Here is a 19,845-nt window from a genome sequence, read left to right as displayed (position 1 = left end):
GGGAGGGGTGTGTCTGTATGTAAAATCGACCTTAAAACCCATCCTGCGTGATAATATAGGTGAATCGAATGAAAATGTAGAGTCTCTGGGTGGAGATAAGGGGAGGGGGAAAAAATAATAAATTACTGATAGGGGTTTGTTATAAATCTCCAAAACTAATGGAAGCAATGGAGAATATCCTCGTAAAGCAAATAGATGAAGCTGCGACTCAAGGAGAAGTCATTATTATGGGGGACTTCAACTACCCTGAAATAGATTGGGGAACAGAAACCTGCAGTTCCAGCAAAGGTAATCGGTTTTTGACAACTATGAGAGACAATTACCTTTCACAACTGGTTCAGGACCCAACAAGGAGGGGGGCACTGCTAGACCTAATATTAACCAACAGGCCAGACCGCATATCAAATATAAGGGTTGGGGGTCACTTGGGGAATAGTGATCACAAAATAATAAGTTTTCATGTAACCTTTAATAAGATGGGTAGTAGGGGGGTGACAAGGACACTAAACTTCAGGAGGGCAAATTTCCAACGGATGAGAGAGGATCTTGGTGCAATTAACTGGGATGATATCCTGAGACACAAAAATACACAAAGAAAATGGGAGACATTTATTAGCATCCTGGATAGGACCTGTGCACAGTACATACCGTATGGGAATAAACATACTAGAAATAGGAGGAAACCAATATGGCTAAATAGAGCTGTAAGGGGCGCAATAAGGGACAAAAAGAAAGCATTTAGAGAATTAAAGGAAGTAGGTAGTGAGGAGGCATTAAATAAATACAGAAAATTAAATACATTCTGTAAAAAGCAAATCAAGGCAGCAAAGATTGAGACAGAGAGACTCATTGCCAGAGAGAGTAAAAATAATCCCAAAATATTCTTTAACTATATAAATAGTAAGAAACTAAAAAATGACAGTGTTGGCCCCCTTAAAAATAGTCTGGGTGAAATGGTGGATGAGGATGAGGAAAAAGCCAATATGCTAAATGACTTTTTTTCATCAGTATTTACAAAAGAAAATCCCATGGCAGACAATATGATCAGTGAATACAAAAATTCCCCATTAATTGTCACCTGCTTAACCCAGCAGGAAGTACAGCGGCGTCTAAAAATAACTAAAATTGACAAATCTCCGGGCCCGGATGGGATACACCCCCGAGTACTGCAGGAACTAAGTACAGTCATTGATAGACCATTATTTTTAATCTTTAAAGACTCCATAATAACAGGGTCTGTACCACAGGACTGGCGTATAGCAAATGTGGTGCCAATATTCAAAAAAGGGGCAAAAACTGAACTCGGTAATTATAGGCCAGTAAGTTTAACCTCTACTGTGGGTAAAATCCTGGAGGGCATTCTAAGGGATGCTATGCTGGAGTATCTGAAGAGGAATAACCTCATGACCCAGTATCAGCACGGGTTTACTAGGGACCGTTCATGTCAGACTAATTTGATCAGCTTCTATGAAGAGGTAAGTTCCGGACTGGACCAAGGGAACCCAGTGGACGTAGTATATATGGACTTTTCCAAAGCTTTTGATACGGTGCCACACAAAAGGTTGTTACATAAAATGAGAGTAATGGGGATAGGGGAAAATATGTGTAAGTGGGTTGAGAGCTGGCTCAGGGATAGGAAACAAAGGGTGGTTATTAATGGAGCACACTCGGACTGGGTCACGGTTAGCAGTGGGGTACCACAGGGGTCAGTATTGGGCCCTCTTCTTTTTAACATATTTATTAATGACCTTGTAGGGGGCATTCAGAGTAGAATTTCAATATTTGCAGATGACACTAAACTCTGCAGGGTAATCAATACAGGGGAGGACAATTTTATATTACAGGATGATTTATGTAAACTAGAAGCTTGGGCTGATAAATAGCAAATGAGCTTTAATGGGGATAAATGTAAGGTCATGCACTTGGGTAGAAGTAATAAGATGTATAACTATGTGCTTAATTCTAAAACTCTGGTCAAAACCGTCAATGAAAAAGACCTGGGTGTATGGGTGGATGACAAACTCATATTCAGTGGCCAGTGTCAGGCAGCTGCTACAAAGGCAAATAAAATAATGGGATGTATTAAAAGAGGCATAGATGCTCATGAGGAGAACATAATTTTACCTCTATACAAGTCACTAGTTCGACCACACTTAGAATACTGTGCACAGTTCTGGTCTCCGGTGTATAAGAAAGACATAGCTGAACTGGAGCGGGTGCAGAGAAGAGCGACCAAGGTTATTAGAGGACTGAGGGGTCTGCAATACCAAGATAGGTTATTACACTTGGGGCTATTTAGTTTGGAAAAACGAAGACTAAGGGGTGATCTTATGTTAATGTATAAATATATGAGGGGACAGTACAAAGACCTTTCTGATGATCTTTTTAATCATAGACCTGAGACAGGGACAAGGGGGCATCCTCTACGTCTGGAGGAAAGAAGGTTTAAGCATAATAACAGACGCGGATTCTTTACTGTAAGAGCAGTGAGACTATGGAACTCTCTGCCGTATGATGTTGTAATGAGTGATTCATTAATTAAATTTAAGAGGGGACTGGATACCTTTCTGGAAAAGTATAATGTTACAGGGTATATACACAAGATTCCTTGATAAGGCGTTGATCCAGGGAACTAGTCTGATTGCCGTATGTGGAGTCGGGAAGGAATTTTTTTCCCCATGGTGGAGTTACTCTTTGCCACATGGGGTTTTTTTTGCCTTCCCCTGGATCAACATGTTAGGGCATGTTAGGTTAGGCTATGGGTTGAACTAGATGGACTTACAGTCTTCCTTCAACCTTAATAACTATGTAACTATGAATGGGAATCCCCAGAAAAGAGGCTGACCACTCCAGCAGAAATTAAGGATCGGTTTCCGGTAGATGACGACACTGCTTCATGCTGGTCGGAGATTCCAAAGGTGGACGTCCAGATCGCCAGGGTAGCTAAAAAAAACACGCTACCATTTGAAGATGCCTCCCAGTTGAAAGATCCTCTGGAACATAAAATGGACGGCCTACTAAGGAAATCATGGGAAACGTCAGCGTCCTTACTGAACATCAATTCTGTATACATAATTAGTCCATAAATATATAGCATAACACATTCAAAATTACTAAGTAACACAAGACCTCTCTAAGAAATTCATATAGATAGGCCACAAGAATGTATAGTTAAAAAATACAAACTTTATTTCAAACAAAAGAGAAAAAGTATCTCAATCATAAATATAAACACATAAATGTAATGTTAATGATGCCTCCAATCTAACATAGGTCCTGGTGAAAAAAATCCACAGTATCTAAATCTCATACAGTATAAACATATCATTCGATATGCCACCTAGTAGCTATTAATATAGATGCATCAATATGATAACAGCAGCTATACAGACAGGTTAAAGTGCATGGTGCCTATGTTTTATTTTATGGCTTATTTTTTGTTTTATTTTATAACGATACCACACATGATTGGAAAAACATCTATGGTGTACCCATACATATAATTAGCCACTGATATGCCTCAGATACTCCAAAGCCAAATACCGATATCAAACTTATTGGACTGATCTGCTTCACCAGGACCTATGTTAGATTGGAGGCATCATTAACATTACATTTATGTGTTTATATTTATGATTGAGATACTTTTTCTCTTTTGTTTGAAATAAAGTTTGTATTTTTTAACTATACATTCTTGTGGCCTATCTATATGAATTTCTTAGAGAGGTCTTGTGTTACTTTGAACATCAATTCTGTATCTACCTGTGTGGCTAGGTCAATGCACCGCTGGCTGGGACAACTAGAAGAGCACCTGTCCTCAGGCACTCCCAGAGAGGATATTCTAGCCTCCCTACCCATCTTCCAGAAAGCGACAGGATTTCTAGCAGATGCCTCGGCAGAATCGGTGAGGGTGGCAGCAAGATCATCAGGGTTGTCAAATTCTGTAAGACGAGCACTCTGGCTAAGATCTTGGTCTGGGGACATGAATTCGAAGATGAGGCTGTGTTCTATTCCTTTTAAAGGAAAATATATGTTTGGGCCTGCCCTGGATGATCTACTGTAGAAAGCCTCAGACAAAAAGAAGACATTGCCAGAGCCTAGAAACCCTAGAAAGAGACCCTTTCGCTCTCAGCAAGAGCATACTCCTCAACACAGAGGTAAGGGTAAGTCGGGGCGTTGGAGTTATCCAAAAGGGGGAAAAGACAGGAATCTTTTTCTTCCCCCAACTCCAAAATCAAAGAAAACAATTATGCCACCACGGTGGGGGGTCATATATCAAACTTCCTCCCATACTGGCAAACAAACTGCTCAGACCAATGGACCTTAAGATCAGTCAGAGACGGGATAAAAATAGAGTTTGTATCCTCAAAAGATGTTAAAGACAACATCTTTATCCACACCAAAGCTACAATCCACATTGATAGTGGGAGTACAAGATCTGCTAGTCAACAATGTGATCTCCACAGTCCCGGAGAACGAGCGGAACAGAGGACATTATTCAAACCTATTCCTAATAAAGAAACCGAATGGGTCCCATCGAGTGATAATCAACCTAAAACCCCTAAATCGATATGTCGCCTACAGAAGGTTAAAGATGGAATTAGTAAGATCTACAGTACCCCTCATAGGACAGGATTTAGTTACGGCAACTATAGATTTACAGGATGCATATTACCACATCCTAATCCATCCAACTTATCGAAGATTCCTAAGATTTGCAGTCACCAGGGGAGAAAACATAGACCATTTTCAGTTCAATGTCCTCCCATTCGGGCTATCCTCAGCCCCAAGAATATTCACGAAGATCATGTCCGAAGTAATGGCCTACATCAGAGGTCAACAAATATGCATAATTCCATACCTCGACGACCTTTTGATAGTGGCTCTCACAGTTCCCCTTCTACAAGAGCATCTTTAGAGGACAGTCCAAATCTTGTCGTCCCTAGGCTGGATAGTAAACCACAAAAAATCGGATATGGTTCCATCAACATCAAAGATCTTTTTAGGAGTTCTACTAGACTCTCACTGCCAAACCTCTTTCTTACCAGAACAAAAACGGACCTTACTTACAGCAAAAATAAGAATGTTGCGGGACAAGAAGGTAGTATCTTTAAGATGGGCCATGTCGGTTCTCGGGACCATGACACCATGTATCCAGATGGTGGCATGGGCACAAGCCCACACCAGAATACTCCAGACCCATATCCTGACAAACTGGGACAGGTCCCCAGATTCTCTAGACAAAAAGATCCACATACCACCACACATAAAATCCTCATTGACATGGTGGCTACAAAAGGAGAACTTAATCAGAGGAGTTCCCTGGTTGCAGGATCCCGCGATCACTATAACAGTAGATGCCAGCGAAAGAGGTTGGGGAGCTACGGTGGCCCAACATATATTTCAAGGAGACTGGCCAAACGAGATAAGACAACGATCCTCGAACTACAGAGAACTAAAAGCGGTAGAGGAAGTTCTCAAAGCAGCAGTAACTCTTCTTCAAAATTCCCATATCAAGATATATTCGGACAACATGACAACAGTTGCCCACCTTCGCCATCAAGGAAGTACAAGACACGAGGATCTAAAAGCAATATCAGCAAGAATATTTTCCTGGGCCGAAGAACACGTTCTCTCACTTTCTGCCCTACATATAAAAGGGGAAATAAATATACAGGCCGACTTCCTGAGCAGATAAAGGATCCATCCAGGAGAATGGAGTTTAGACCCATGGGAATTTTTGTGAATATTTTCTCACGCTCCAGTTCATCTGAGGTTATGCCAGCAGGGGGCGCAGCACCGCAAGTCTAGGTAGCTACGTTCCCCTGCTTTCCATTCATTCCCCAGTTTTTACAGGCAGGGGCGGCTGCATTAGCAGTCTCCTGCTTGTAAATTTATTTAACCCCTTCAGATGGATTTACAGCATGGGACAAGACTGAACGACGGAAGGTATGGGATATTGTTGATTTTTTATTTTAACTTTGTTTCAGGTGACAAGGGTCTTCAATTGGATTGAGAGTATAATAAACTATTACAACACCCTGTGTCTTTATTTCATCAAAATACTTTTGCCCTAATGTGTGTGTGTGTGTGTGTGTGTGTTTTATTAACCCCTTCCCGACCTGTGACGCCACGTAGGCATCATGAAAGTCGGTGCCAATCCGACCTGTGACGCCCATGTGGCGTCATGGAGGGATCGTGTCCCTGCAGATCGAGTCAAAGGGTTAACTCCAATTTCACCCGATCTGCAGGGACAGGGGGAGTGGTACTTCAGCCCAGGGGGGGTGGCTTCACCCCCCCGTGGCTACGATCGCTCTGATTGATTGGCTGTTGAAAGTGAAACAGCCAATCAGCGATTTGTAGTAATTCACCTATGAAAATGGGGAAATATTACAATCCAGCCATGGCCGATGCTGCAATACCATCGTCCATGGCTGGAAAACCTAATCTGCTCCCCCCACCACCACCGATCGCCTCCCCAGTCCTCCTTTCTGCCCCGTACTGTGGTCCGCTCCCCTCCGTCCTCCTGTCCGCTCCCCTCCCCTCCGTCCTCCTGTCCGCTCCCCCCGTGCTTCGATCCACCCCCCCGTGCTCCGATGCCCCCCTCATACTTACCGAGCCTCGCGGTGTCCGTCCGTCTTCTTCATGGGCGCCGCCATCTTCCAAAATGGCGGGCCCAGTGCCCCCGCCGAATCGGCCGGCAGATTCGTTCCAGGTACATTTTGATCACTGTGATAGGTTTTATCACCGTGATCAAAATAAAAAAAATAGTAAATGAACCCCCCATTTATCACCCCCATAGATAGGGACAATAATAAAAATAAAGAAAATATATATATTTTTTTCTTCCCCCACTAGGGTTAGGGTTAGGGCTAGGGTTAGGGTTAGAACCTAGAGTTAGGGTTAGATTAGGCTATGTGCACACATGGTGCAGATTTGGCTGCGGATCCGCAGCAGATTGGCTGCTGCGGATTCGTAGCAGTTTTCAATCAGGTTTACAGTACCATGTAAACCTATTGAAAACCAAATCCGCTGTGCCCATGGTGCGGAAAATACAGCGCGGAAACGCTGTGTTTGTATTTTCCGCAGCATGTCAATTCTTTGTGCGGATTCCGTTTTACACCTGCTCCTCAATAGGAATCCGCAGGTGAAATCCGCACAAAAAACACTTGAAATCCGCGGTAAATGCGCAGGTATAACGCAGTGCCTTTTTACCTGCGGATTTTTCAAAAATGGTGTGGAAAAATCTCACACGAATCCGCAATGTGGGCACATAGCCTTAGGGTGGAATTAGGGCTAGGGTTGGAAATAGGGTTAAGATTAGGCTTGTGGTTAGGGTTAGGGGTGTGTTGGGGTTAGGGTTGTGGTTAGGGTTGGGATTAGGGTTAGGGGTGTGTTGGGGTTAGTGTTGAAGTTAGAATTGAGGGGTTTCCACTGTTTAGGCACATCAGGGGTCTCCAAACACAACAAGGCGCCACCATTGATTCCAGCCAATCTTGCGTTCAAAAAGTCAAATGGTGCTCCCTCTCTTCTGAGCCCCGATGTGCGCCCAAGCAGTGGTTTACCCCCACATATGGGGTACCAGCATACTCAGGACAAACTGGGCAACAATTATTGGGGTCCAATTTCTCCTGTTACCCTTGCGAAAGTAAAAAATTGCTTGCTAAAACATAATTTTAGAGGAATGAAAAATTCTTTTTTATTTTCACGGTTCTGCGTTATAAACTTCTATGAAGCACTTGGGGGTTCAAAGTGCTCACTACACATCTAGATAAGTTCCTTGGGGGGTCTAGTTTCCAAAATGGGGTCACTTGTGGGGGAGCTCCAATGTTTAGGCACACGGGGGCTCTCCAAACGCGACATGGTGTCCGCTAACGACTGGAGTTATTTTCCATTCAAAAAGTCAAATGGCGCTCCTTCCCTTCCGAGCCTTACCATGTGCCCAAACAGTGGTTTACCCCCACATGTGAGGTATCGGTGTACTCAGGAGAAATTGCCCAACAAATTTTAGGATCCATTTTATGCTGTTGCCCATGTGAAAATGAAAAAATTGAGGCTAAAAGAATTTTTTTTGTGAAAACATAGTACATTTTCATTTTTACGGATCAATTTGTGAAGCACCTGGGGGATTAAAGTGCCCACTATGCTTCTAGATAAGTTCCTTGGGGGGTCTAGTTTCCAAAATGGGGTCACTTGTGGGGGAGCTCCAATGTTTAGGCACACGGGGGCTCTCCAAACGCGACATGGTGTCCGCTGAAGATTGGAGCCAATTTTTCATTCAAAAAGTCAAATGGCGCTCCTTCCCTTCCGAGCCCTGCCGTGCGCCCAAACAGTGGTTTACCCCCATATATGAGGTATCAGCGTACTCAGGACAAATTGGACAACAAGGTTCGTGGTCCAGTTTCTCCTTTTACCCTTGGGAAAATATAAAAATTGTTGCTGAAAGATCATTTTTGTGACTAAAAAGTTAAATGTTCATTTTTTCCTTCCATGTTGCTTCGGCTGCTGTGAAACAGCTGAAGAGTTAATATACTTCTTGAATGTGGTTTTGAGCACCTTGAGTGGTGCAGTTTTTAGAATGGTGTCACTTTTCGGTATTTAAAGCCATATAGAACCCTCAAACTGACTTCAAATGTGAGGTGGTCCCTAAAAAAAAAATGGTTTTGTAAATTTTGTTGTAAAAATGAGAAATCACTGGTCAAATTTTAACCCTTATAACTTCCTAGCAAAAAAAAATTTTGTTTCCAAAATTGTGGTGATGTAAAGTAGACATGTGGGAAATGTTATTTATTAACTATTTTGTGTCACATAACTCTCTGGTTTAACAGAATAAAAATTCAAATGTGAAAATTGCGAAATTTTCATAATTTTCGCCAAATTTCCGTTTTTTTTCACAAATAAACTCAGAAATTATCAACCAAAATTTACCACTAACATGAAGCCCAATATGTCACGAAAAAACGATCCGTTGAAGCATTCCTGAGTTATTACCTCATAAAGGGACACTGGTCAGAATTGCAAAAAAACGGCCAGGTCATTAAGGTCAAAATAGGCTGGGTCATGAAGGGGTTAACCATTTACTACTATTGGATTAATAATGGATAGATGTCTTATTGACGCCTCTCCATTATTAACCTGGCTTTATGTCACCTTACAATAGCAAGGTGACATTAACCCTTTATTACCCCATATCCCGCCGCTACACGGGAGTGGGAAGAGAGAGGCCAAGTGCCAGAATAGGCGCATCTTCCAGATGTGCCTTTTCTGGGGTGGCTGGGGGCAGATGTTTGTAGCCGGGGGGGGGGGGAAGCAATAACCATGGACCCTCTCTAGGCTATTATTATCTGCCCTCAGTCACTGGCTTTCCCACTCTGGCAGAGAAAATTGCGAGTTTTTTCCGCGATTTAACCCTTTATTTTCACAGCCAGACCCCCCCAAATTATGCACACAGACACTTGGAACATTATTAGTGAGGAATATGTTAAAAAATAAGGGATATCAAATGGTTTACTGTATGTAACAATGTCACATATCCTGTCAGGTTTGATAAGGAGATGGCAAAAGCCGGCTTTTCTGCTATATATATATATCCCTATACTATGTGTAGACATTTATTTGATCTATTCTAACCTGTCAGTGTGATTTTACTGTGCACCGCACTGAATTACCGGCTTTTCTATAGAACACCGCTGCATATTTCTCGCAAGTCACACTGATGGTCCGTGTGTAATCCGTATTTTTCTCGCCCCCATTGACTTTCATTGGTGGATTTTTTGCGCAATATGCTGACAAACGCAGCATGCTGCGATGTTCTACGCCCGTAAAATAAGGCAGAGAAATTTACGGCAGGTAGAAGCTGCCCCATAGAGAATCATTGGTCCATGTGCAATGCGTAGTTTTTGCGCCTCTCATACGTCCGTAAAACTCGCTAGTGTGACCCCGGCCTAATTGTAAGTATATTCCGACTAGAAGACGCACCCCCATTTTCCACCAAAAATATTTTTTGGGAAAAAGTGCATCTCGTAGTCTGAAAAATACGGTAATTGCTGCTTGGGTCCCCGCCAGACTCTGTATTTTCTGGTCTGTCCCAACGAACATGTGATTCCTACAGCAAATTAATTGCCGAAGCAGTGAGTAACATAGCCAGTGATTGGTTGCATGGAGGAGATGTCTTACTCAGTAATTGAGCTTATGTTCCAGTCCATACAAGACTAGAGAATACAACATCTACACGTTCTATCTCCTGATATGTTTCCTTTGTTATCTCCAGTAATTTTATTATTACACAGAATTCTTTGTAATGATTCATCGTCTCATCGTCTTACTATTCAGGTCCCTATAATATCCGATCCTTTCAGTAGACATCTTCTATATTAAGAGAATTTTTCTTAACTACCCATCAAGAATGGATATGAAGAGGGACAAGATGGCGGATAGGATATTACACCTCACACTAGAGATCCTCTTCCGTCTTACTGGAGAGGTGAGAGATTTTGATGGTATCACATTACATAATTCTTATTTATGGCAATAAAACTGTTGGACAGAACTCAAGAGGTGAGGACTCTGGAAATGTCTGTAGTGAGATTTATTAATGTGTCTCTCCATAACCAGGATTATACAGTAGTGAAGAAGACCTCTAGTGAGCACTGTCAGGACCCTGTGTCTGAGGGATGGGAAAGACCCCTGAGCCCAATCACAGGGCCTCCACCTCACCCACTGATACATGAGGACATCAATGACCAGAAGATCCTAGAACTCACCTACAAGATGATTGAGCTGCTGACTGGAGAGGTGACACTGCTGGGAATGGTGGGACATTATACAGTAACGCTATGAAGGGATCTGGGGATGACGGTATCAATGTATGTGTCAGATTCCTATAAGGTGTCAGGATGTCGCTGTCTATTTCTCCATGGAGGAGTGGGAGTATTTAGAAGAACACAAAGATCTGTACAAGGACGTCATGATGGAGGTTCCTCAGTCCCTCACATCTCCAGGTAATAGGATTAAATACACACAGCCTATAATTATCTCTATGTAAGGAATGAATTCAGTCCCTGTATGTGTTTCTTCCAGATCTATCCAGTAAGAGGTCAACACCAGATAGATGTCCCCGTCCTCTTCTTCTACAGGACTGTAAACAAGAAGATCCCAATGTCTCTCAGAATCATCAGGTAGATGGAGACAGGGTGTCATGAGATCTCTCCTATGATGTGTAGAAGGTGGTGAAAGTCTTGTGCTCAGTCTTGTTTTTGTAAAGAAGAAAACTAATATTCCCACAGTCATTTCTACCTCCCATCCACGCTCCATTACAAACTTCCGTAACCTCTCTAACCTTATACCCATTCGCCCAGCCCCCACTTCCCCAGTCCCACTAACAGGAGCTCTGTGGAACGCTCGCTCTGTCTGTAACAAGCTTTCCTACATCCATGATCTTTTTGTTACTACCAAACTTTCCTTCCTCGCCATCACCGAAACCTGGCTCGCCCCTTCTGACACGGCCTCCCCTGCTGCACTCTCTTACGGTGGCTTCCACCTTTCTCACACACCCCGCCCCAGCAGCAAGCATGGTGGAGGAGTTGGGTTTTCTCCTGTCAGATAACTGCTCCTTCACCCCAATCCCACTGCCACCCTCTGTTACCCTCCCTTCCTTTGAGGTGCACTCTGTGCGCATCTACTCCCCCTCCAACTGGCTGCCATTTACCGCCCCCCAGGGCCAGCCACCACCTTCTTTGACCACTTCACCACCTGGCTACTTCATTTCCTTTCTGCGGACATACCCACTATCAGCATGGGCGATTTCAACATCCCCATTGACACTTCCCTCTCAGCTGCCACTAAACTTCTATCTCTCATTTCCTCCTTCGGCCTCATTCAATGGTCTTCTGCAGCCACTCACAAAGATGGTCACACACTGGACCTCATCTTCACCCGCCTCTGCTCCCTATCTAACCTCTCTAACTCACCTCTTCCTCTTTCTGACTACAACCTTCTCACATTCTCATCTCTCTCCACTCCATGTCTACAATCACCACCCCACAAACTTTGACACCCTCGCAGAAATCTTAAACATCTTGACCTACATTCATTCTCTGAATCCCTCCTCCCTCTCAGAGACATAAGTTCCATACACAATGCGGATGACGCTGCCACTCTATATAACACCACAATAGCTGTAGCTTTGGAATCTGCTGCCCCACTTACACATACCAAAGCTCGCAAAATCAACAGACAGCCCTGGCACACCAGCCTGACCAAAGAACTGAGGCGAGCTTCCATGGCTGCTGAGCGCAGATGGAAAAGATCCCACTCCAACGACCACTTCATCGCATTCAAACAGTCCCTCACTACTTTCAAGACCACACTCGCCACAGCTAAACAAACCTACTTCTCATCTCTCCTATCCTTCCTGTTTCAGAACCCTAAACAGTTATTAAACACCTTCAATTCTCTCCTCCGTCCCCCAGCACCTCCTCCCTCCCCACTGATCTCAGCTGAAGACTTTGCCTCATTTTTCAAGCAGGAGATTGATAGCATCAGAGACAGTTTTGGTCAACAAGCCCCAGATCCCTTCCTCCCGACTTCCCAGCCCTCCACCTCCAAAACCAACTTCTCCACCATTACAGAAGATCAACTCTCCACTCTACTCTCAAGATCGCATCTCACCACCTATGCACTTGACCCGCTCCCATCCCACCTCATCCCAAACTTCACCACAGTCTTCATCCCAACCCTAACCCATCTCTTCAACCTATCACTAACAACTGGTGTTTTCCCCTCAAGCTTTAAACATGCCTCCTCAAAAAGCCCTCTCTTGACCCATCCTCTGTATCTAGCTATCGCCCTATATCACTTCTCCCTTATGCCTCCAAACTACTGGAACAACACGTCTACCTTGAACTGTCCTCCCATCTCTCTTCTTGCTCCCTCCTCACATGTAAAGCGCCAAGGAATAAATGGCGCTATAACAATAAATAATAATAATAATAATAATAATAAATAGTGTAAAATAATAAATCTCCTCATATGTTTCCCTTATTATCTCCAGTAATTGTATTATTACAGAGGATTTTTATGATGTTACATTGGCTCATCTTCTCATTCAGGTCTCTACAATATCGTATCCTCTCAGTGAAGATCTTCTATATAAGAGAATTTTCCTGATTTGCCCACCAAAGATGGTTATGGACAGAGACAAGATGGCGGAGAGGATATTACACCTCACCCTAGAGATCCTCTTCCGTCTTACTGGAGAGGTGAGAGATTTTGATGGTGTCACATTACATCATTCTTATCTATGGGAATAACAGATGGACAGAACTGGAGAGGTGAGGAGTCTGGAAATGTCTGTAGTGAGATTTATTAATGTGTCTCTCCATAACCAGGATTACACAGTAGTGAAACAAATTTCTAGTGAGCGCTGTCAGGACCCTGTGTCTGAGGGATGGGAAAGACCCCTTAGTCCAATCACAAGGCCTCCACCTCACCCACTGATACATGAGGACATCAATGACCGAAAGATCCTAAAACTCACCAACAAGATGATTGAGCTACTGACTGGAGAGGTGACACTGCTGGGAATGCTGGGACATTATACAGTAACGCTATGAAGGGATCGGGGGGATGACTGTATCATTGTATGTGTCAGGTTCCTATAAGGTGTCAGGATGTCACTGTCTATTTCTCCATGGAGGAGTTGGAGTATTTAGAAGGACACAAAGATCTGTACAAGGACGTCATGATGGAGTTTCCCCAGCCCCTCACATCACCAGGTAATAGACAGGACTAAATACACAAGAACTATAATTCTGTATGTAAAGAATGAATTCAGTCCCTGTATGTGTTTCCTCCAGATCTATCCAGTAAGAGGACAACACCAGAGAGATGTCCCCGTCCTCTTCTTCTACAGGACTGTAAACAAGAAGATCCCAATGTCTCTCAGGATCATCAGGTAGATGGAGAGAAGGTGTCATGAGATCTCCCCTATGATGTGTAGACAGTGGTGAAGGTCTTGTGCTCAGTCTTGTTTTATCCACCAGTATTACATATTTCATACTGGTGTCGTGAGAACGGTGGAGATGGCAGGATTAGAGCTGATCATAGATGTGACTTTCTCCATCTGTGACTTTTACATTATTTATTTCAGGGTGAAGATCTGACCCATATTAATACTACAGAGACATATGTGAGGGGTGATGAGCGGTGTAAAGAGGAGACTCCTACATATGACTACCCAGGTGAGTAGTAACCACTAAATACAGAGAAGTCACAGATTCTTCTCAATCACCAGCTGTGGCTGCTTTATCAATGGTGTAGTTCGGACGTGGCACAATCGTGTGATCCCCATTTTGCCGGTAGGGCATAACATTCTCCTCCAACCGAAAATATTTAAATGGCTTTGTGAAATTGTGAAAACCCTTTTGTATAGCGCTTACAACCTGCAGGTGTAAGGCAGACATGGTGGTAGTCATGGCAACAAGCTGTAGTGTTTCCACACCCTGGCACCCCGCAGATGAAATATAGAGTCCTTTCTGTTGTGTGTGATGTGTGCAGCAGAGTTTCAGTTGCTGGAGTTCCCTCGGTCTCTTTCATTCCAGCTTCAGAATTTCAGGTTCCATTAAACACTGCAGCGACACAGTCCTTTTCAAACAGTTCAACTTTACTGATAACATGGGCACCCATCACTTTTGCAGCACATTTCACACAAAGCAACATATCTTGTACTTACCCTGCCTTCTGAGCAGACTCCATTTCCTCTATAACTTCTCCTTCTCTCCCATCAATCCATGCCATCTCTGTGGACAATCTGTGTCTCTTCCGTACTTCCTGCATCACCAGCTCCCTGTCAGCCCCTTGTCTGATTCCATCTTGCAAAGCTGCCGGGAGTTCCATCTTACTGACTCCCACCCCAGTCGTAGATCCCAGAAGCGCCCTGAGGATGATCCTATTGAGCTGATGCCCGACTGTACTATTCTCCAGCCTGGGGCCCCTTATTGCCATCCGCAGCTTTACCCCCATGACCTGTAGCTGTCTCATACACTGCATGCACCCTGCCCTTGGCAAGGCTGCCCGGGTGTCTGTCTCTAATCAGGAAGTATCCTGAGTATACTTCCCTGCGCCTTGCTATACCTCCCCTTTAGTTAACCCCTGTGCTGCCTACCTCCTGCTCTATTCTATGATATCATCTATCACTGCTGTGCCCCCTCTATTCTAGCCCCACTACAGTTCTAGCCTATCCTATTCTAGCCCCAATCCTATAAACAGTACCCATTGAGTACATTCACATTATGGTATATAAACATTACGTCACCTTACAATATATGAACAGTAATACACAGTGAGGTGCCACATGTGAACGTGCGAACAGAGTCCAGGAGAGAGAAGGCACATGAGGGTCCCCGCCACCTTCTTACACAGGATGACCGTTACCTGCCCAGGTCTGTAGACTTCAAAGCCAAATAACAACGTACGTAGAATGTGCTGACAAGATATTATGATGGGCCTGTAAGAGAAAGCGGAGGGTAATGATGCTGTTGGCTTCCTAGATCCCTGATATCTTATCGGATGAATCTACCTTCTCTCCCTTCTGTGCTCCTGAATGTGATCATATGGTCCCTACAAGACCAGGTCCAGTCTTTCTGGCCAAACTTCACTTTTATGATCAACAACATTGAATGTGCAGTGAGGCCAAGTGTGAATATCTGTACAATAACAGCAGAGTTTCCCTTTATCCTGACTTTTCAATTTGTATTAAAAACTAACTAATTTCAAGGAGGATTGTGATAAAAAAACATTACACCTGTGCCAAGATGTATCTCTAAGCTGTGCGTGGTTCATGGCTGTAATATACATTTATTCCCTCCTGCAGGAGATGTGTTGACATGGCACGAGCCCTGGTTTCATAGATTCACCCCCCTTTCATAAATTCCATTATGTTTTCCATCCTAAGGAATTCAGATTACTGCACAATCTCTCCTGAAATGGGGGCACGAATACTTTCTCTACTCCTCTGGTCAGGGCTCATAGTATCTCCAATGGTCCACCATAAATGAGTGTGACTCCAGTTTAGTGTTGGAGTTCTCCCCTCATACATACTTTTTTTGGGGAGATGTAACATATTTTTAGTTCTATGGTGTTTTTTTTTTTTTGTTTTACATGTTCATTCTGGTTGATAGTTTGATTGTGGTAGGATCAGCCTGCCTCAGGTAGGGGAGTTTGTAAGTTTGGAACTCCCTGGTATTTTTTTTATTTTTTAAAGTCTCCATTACCTCTTCCCAATGTGCGAGATCTAATTTGAAGATGCCCCAGCTCTGCAGTATTATAAAAAGTTCGTTTTAAATGTCTAATATTTTTTCTTGAAACTCATCTGATAGAAAATATTGGCCCTTACGATAGTTTAGATTGCCAAGAGCCACCGAGCCCCATACTTTAATTACTCCAGAGAGTTGATACCACTACTCATATTTTACTGATGAAGACTGAGTTTGAACATTTTGATAGATGTGTTATTGTCCATAGTCAGTTTTTGACTACAGTAGTTACTGCCCAAAATACTCCCATTTTTCACATCTGACATGTCGCTTTTTGTAGTGATAACTGTGGAATTCTTCACAAAGGATAATAGGAAACAAATGAACCTCACAAATTATTTTCCAACATCTCTTGAATCCAACAATACCCTGTATACGGTTGTACACTACTGTCTGGGCACATGGCAGGGTTAAGAAGGGAAGGAGCGCCATTTAGCTATTTGAATGCATATCTTGTTGGAATAGATTCCAGACACAATGTATTGGTTCCCTGGCAGCTCAAAATATGGCTACAACAATCAGGCTTGGCACTATCTACTCAGCTTTGCAGATCCCAAGGATTGCCTTGCTCAACATTCTTTACATGGATCTGTTCTTACACAGAGATCCCTAGGCTTGGGCCATGGTGTTACCTGCTGTTCTGTGAAGTGAGGTGCAGGGCCGGCGTTAGGGGCAGGCAGACCAGGCAGCTGCCTGGGGCCCCCACTCCCCCAGGGGCCCCCAGCTAGCGGCAAGTCATGCAGCCGCTATGGGGCCCCTGTGAGGCAGGGGGGTCCGCCTGCCGCCAGCGCCGACTCCCCCGCCGCATTGAACTGTACCGGCGTCTGCCGGTACAGTTCAATGCAATGATGGAGGAGAGAGCGTCACCAGACGACGCCCCCTCTCCCATCATTCCCCGCTCTGCCTCTGACACAGGAGCAGGAAGCAGCGCGGGCAGGTGTGGAGAGGTGAGGAGCGTGTGTTTTTTTTTTTTTTTTACTGGACTGCGGCCATTCTCGGGAGAGGGGGGGGGGATAGGCATGCTGTATACTACTGTGGGCTGTGCTGTATACTACTGTGGGCTCTGCTGTATACCACTGTGGGCTCTGCTGTATACCACTGTGGGCTCTGCTGTATACCACTGTGGGCTCTGCTGTATACCACTGTGGGCTCTGCTGTATACCACTGTGGGCTCTGCTGTATACCACTGTGGGCTCTGCTGTATACCACTGTGGGCCCTGCTGTATAGTACTACTGTGGGCAGTGCTGTATAGTACTACTGTGGGCAGTGCTGTAGTGCACATTATACTAAACCAGCAAAATGCTGCATATTCATTGGGTGATTGGATTGTTTATGCTGGAATAAAAATCCTTGTTCTCAGCAGCACATCGCCGGTGTAAACTGTAGATGTGCTGCTGATAACATGATACTGTACGGTGATCTATTAGCGATCGTTCTGTCCCCTTCACCCCTTCATTCTTTCTCAGATGGTGGAAAGATGTCGGGAAACAAGCGTCCAACGACTTCAGTATTGTCGATCACGCTCGTTTAGCGGCCTGAGATCAGCGCATGTAAATACAACCGAAATGCTTCTGTATGATGTGCAATATGTTAGCATTTGGGGCCCCATTTTAAACTTTGCCTAGGGCCCCACTTTGCCTAAAACCGGCCCTGGTGAGGTGAGATGACGAATAGTCAAGCAGTTGGGTCAGATCCACGAGGGCAGAGAAAATACAAAATCATAAGAAGCAAGATTAGTCACTAAGGGGTCACAGCAGCTGAGCACAGAAAGGGCTGAACAAGGCTGTATCTTCCTGCAATTTGCTTTGAGCTTTAGTAGGGCGGGGTGCTTTCCAATTGGCGAATGCAGGAAGCAGATTACTCCAGATGGACAGCACACACACCCATAATGCCTGACTGGATGGCACTACAGTTCACAGCAACCCTAATCTAAGTGGCTGAACAGAGCCTGCACCATCCAGAGCTTCTGGTTCCGATATCTCCTCCATCCCCAGTGTTGCCTGCAGAATGAATGAGGCCATGCCTGGTGACAGAAGTAGGGGTGGCAGGTGTGGATGCCAGGCTAGATGGTACACACCATTTTCACAAGCCTTAATTTGACAAAATGCAGAAAACCAGAGCAGTTAAAACCTCATAAAGTGACTCCATTTTGGAAATGATAATAAGTCGCCCCCAGGGCAGTGGGGTACTCGTTACCAGGTCCGGTCTCGAGGGGGAATGTCATGGTGGCTGCGACCCGGTCCGTGGCCCTGGGCCTCAACGTTAAAGAGGAACGGTCTTTTAAGGGAAAAGTGTTTAAAGTCTGTCGTGACGCCACCTGTGGAGTTCGATCAATAGTGGGACCGATGCTGCATTAAAGGAGTCCTCTGGGGGATGTTGTGGCAGCACTGATGTTACCCTTCCCACAGGTGAAGCAGGGTCCTACGACGTAAGGTGTGAATGGTATGTGCCAGTGAATAAAGAGAGGACACAAGTTGTAAGTCATTATCTGGCTTACTGCAGTTGGCTGGCCACAGTCCAGGGCACCAGGCATGGGTGGTGGTATGGCCCGGCCAGCTCGGAGGCAATGGAGGGTCCCCTTTTCCGTGTGAGATCCGTGAGCCTTTCCTCTAGCGCCTCTTGAAGATGAATTCCCTGCTGCCTGAAGTTTCCTACAGTGTACTCCAGTTTCCCCCAGTCCTGGGACAGGTACCTGCACAACGGACAGCTCGAACCGTTTTACAGGGACTCAATCACGCCCCGGGCTCCTTAGGTGCTGCTGCGTGTCAGGCGAGGTGTGGGCCAATTACATACAGTTCCTGGCCCTCCGGTTCTGCTCTGTGTCCTAGAGTTCCACAAAAGCCTCGGGCTCCCGGTACCTGATTCCAGCGCTTCGGCTTTGAGGGTGCCCGGTCATAGTTCCCCTCTGAGCCCTGTTCCTCTCCTTTGCTCGTTTCCTCTCCAGGTACTCCACATCCAACCCTTCAGGTAATTTCTCCTTTCCCAGAGGCTGCAGCTCCCTCATGGCTGTCAGATCTCTCTCCTGCTCTGCGGCTCTCTTAGATTTCCTTCCACTTCAGTGTTCCTCTCCAACTAACCTAACTCCTCCTCCAGGTCAGGATAGATATAGCTAGGGGACGTTCCCCTGAATTCGGATCTTGAGCTCCCCCTCCTGGCCTGGATTCAGAATGTGTTGCATGTGGGTGCCTTACCTGGTGAAGAGAACTTCCTTGCCTCTGATCATGACATTACCTTCCCCGAAGGAAGAAAAGCAACATAACTGTAGCAAACGGTTTCCTGGGGTGCTACATTAACCTTCAGTGAATTAATCTATAGTAGTCACTATTTTGACCACAGCCACTTTCCAAAAATTAGCACGCAGTGGATGTTGGAGAGTGAAAACTTTGAATATACCATTTTATTACTCACCACATAGTGCCCAGATTGCGCTCCAAGAGACACACACCATAAATTAAGTGGGTTCTTCTCACTATAATAATAACTACATGGGTCCTAATTTTGATTTGGGCACACTGAAAGGCTCAGAAGCGA

The 19,845-nt window shown here is 44.6% G+C and overlaps 1 protein-coding gene across 2 annotated transcripts in view; it reads left to right on the top strand.

Moving 5' to 3' along the window:
- Window positions 1–19,845, top strand: part of LOC143767984 (uncharacterized) — a 42,325-nt gene that overhangs the window by 7,757 nt on the left and 14,723 nt on the right. The window contains exons 2-10 of one of the 2 annotated variants that reach the window (XM_077256578.1): window positions 10,333–10,483; window positions 10,615–10,794; window positions 10,877–11,000; window positions 11,080–11,177; window positions 13,110–13,259; window positions 13,389–13,568; window positions 13,652–13,775; window positions 13,857–13,954; window positions 14,150–14,240. In XM_077256578.1, the coding sequence (XP_077112693.1) occupies window positions 10,406–10,483; window positions 10,615–10,794; window positions 10,877–11,000; window positions 11,080–11,177; window positions 13,110–13,259; window positions 13,389–13,568; window positions 13,652–13,775; window positions 13,857–13,954; window positions 14,150–14,240 (1,123 nt within the window). In that variant the 5' untranslated portion in view covers window positions 10,333–10,405. Of the gene's footprint in view, window positions 1–9,315; window positions 10,484–10,614; window positions 10,795–10,876; window positions 11,001–11,079; window positions 11,178–13,109; window positions 13,260–13,388; window positions 13,569–13,651; window positions 13,776–13,856; window positions 13,955–14,149; window positions 14,241–19,845 lie in introns of those variants that run through there. The other variant, XM_077256579.1, reaches the window with a different exon arrangement.

The sequence above is a fragment of the Ranitomeya variabilis genome, chromosome 4 (assembly GCF_051348905.1).
Source record: "Ranitomeya variabilis isolate aRanVar5 chromosome 4, aRanVar5.hap1, whole genome shotgun sequence".
In the NCBI taxonomy this organism is placed as follows: Eukaryota; Metazoa; Chordata; class Amphibia; order Anura; family Dendrobatidae; genus Ranitomeya; species Ranitomeya variabilis.
Note: the sequence above shows the minus strand (reverse complement) of the source record. Positions and strands in the feature narration are given on the sequence as shown.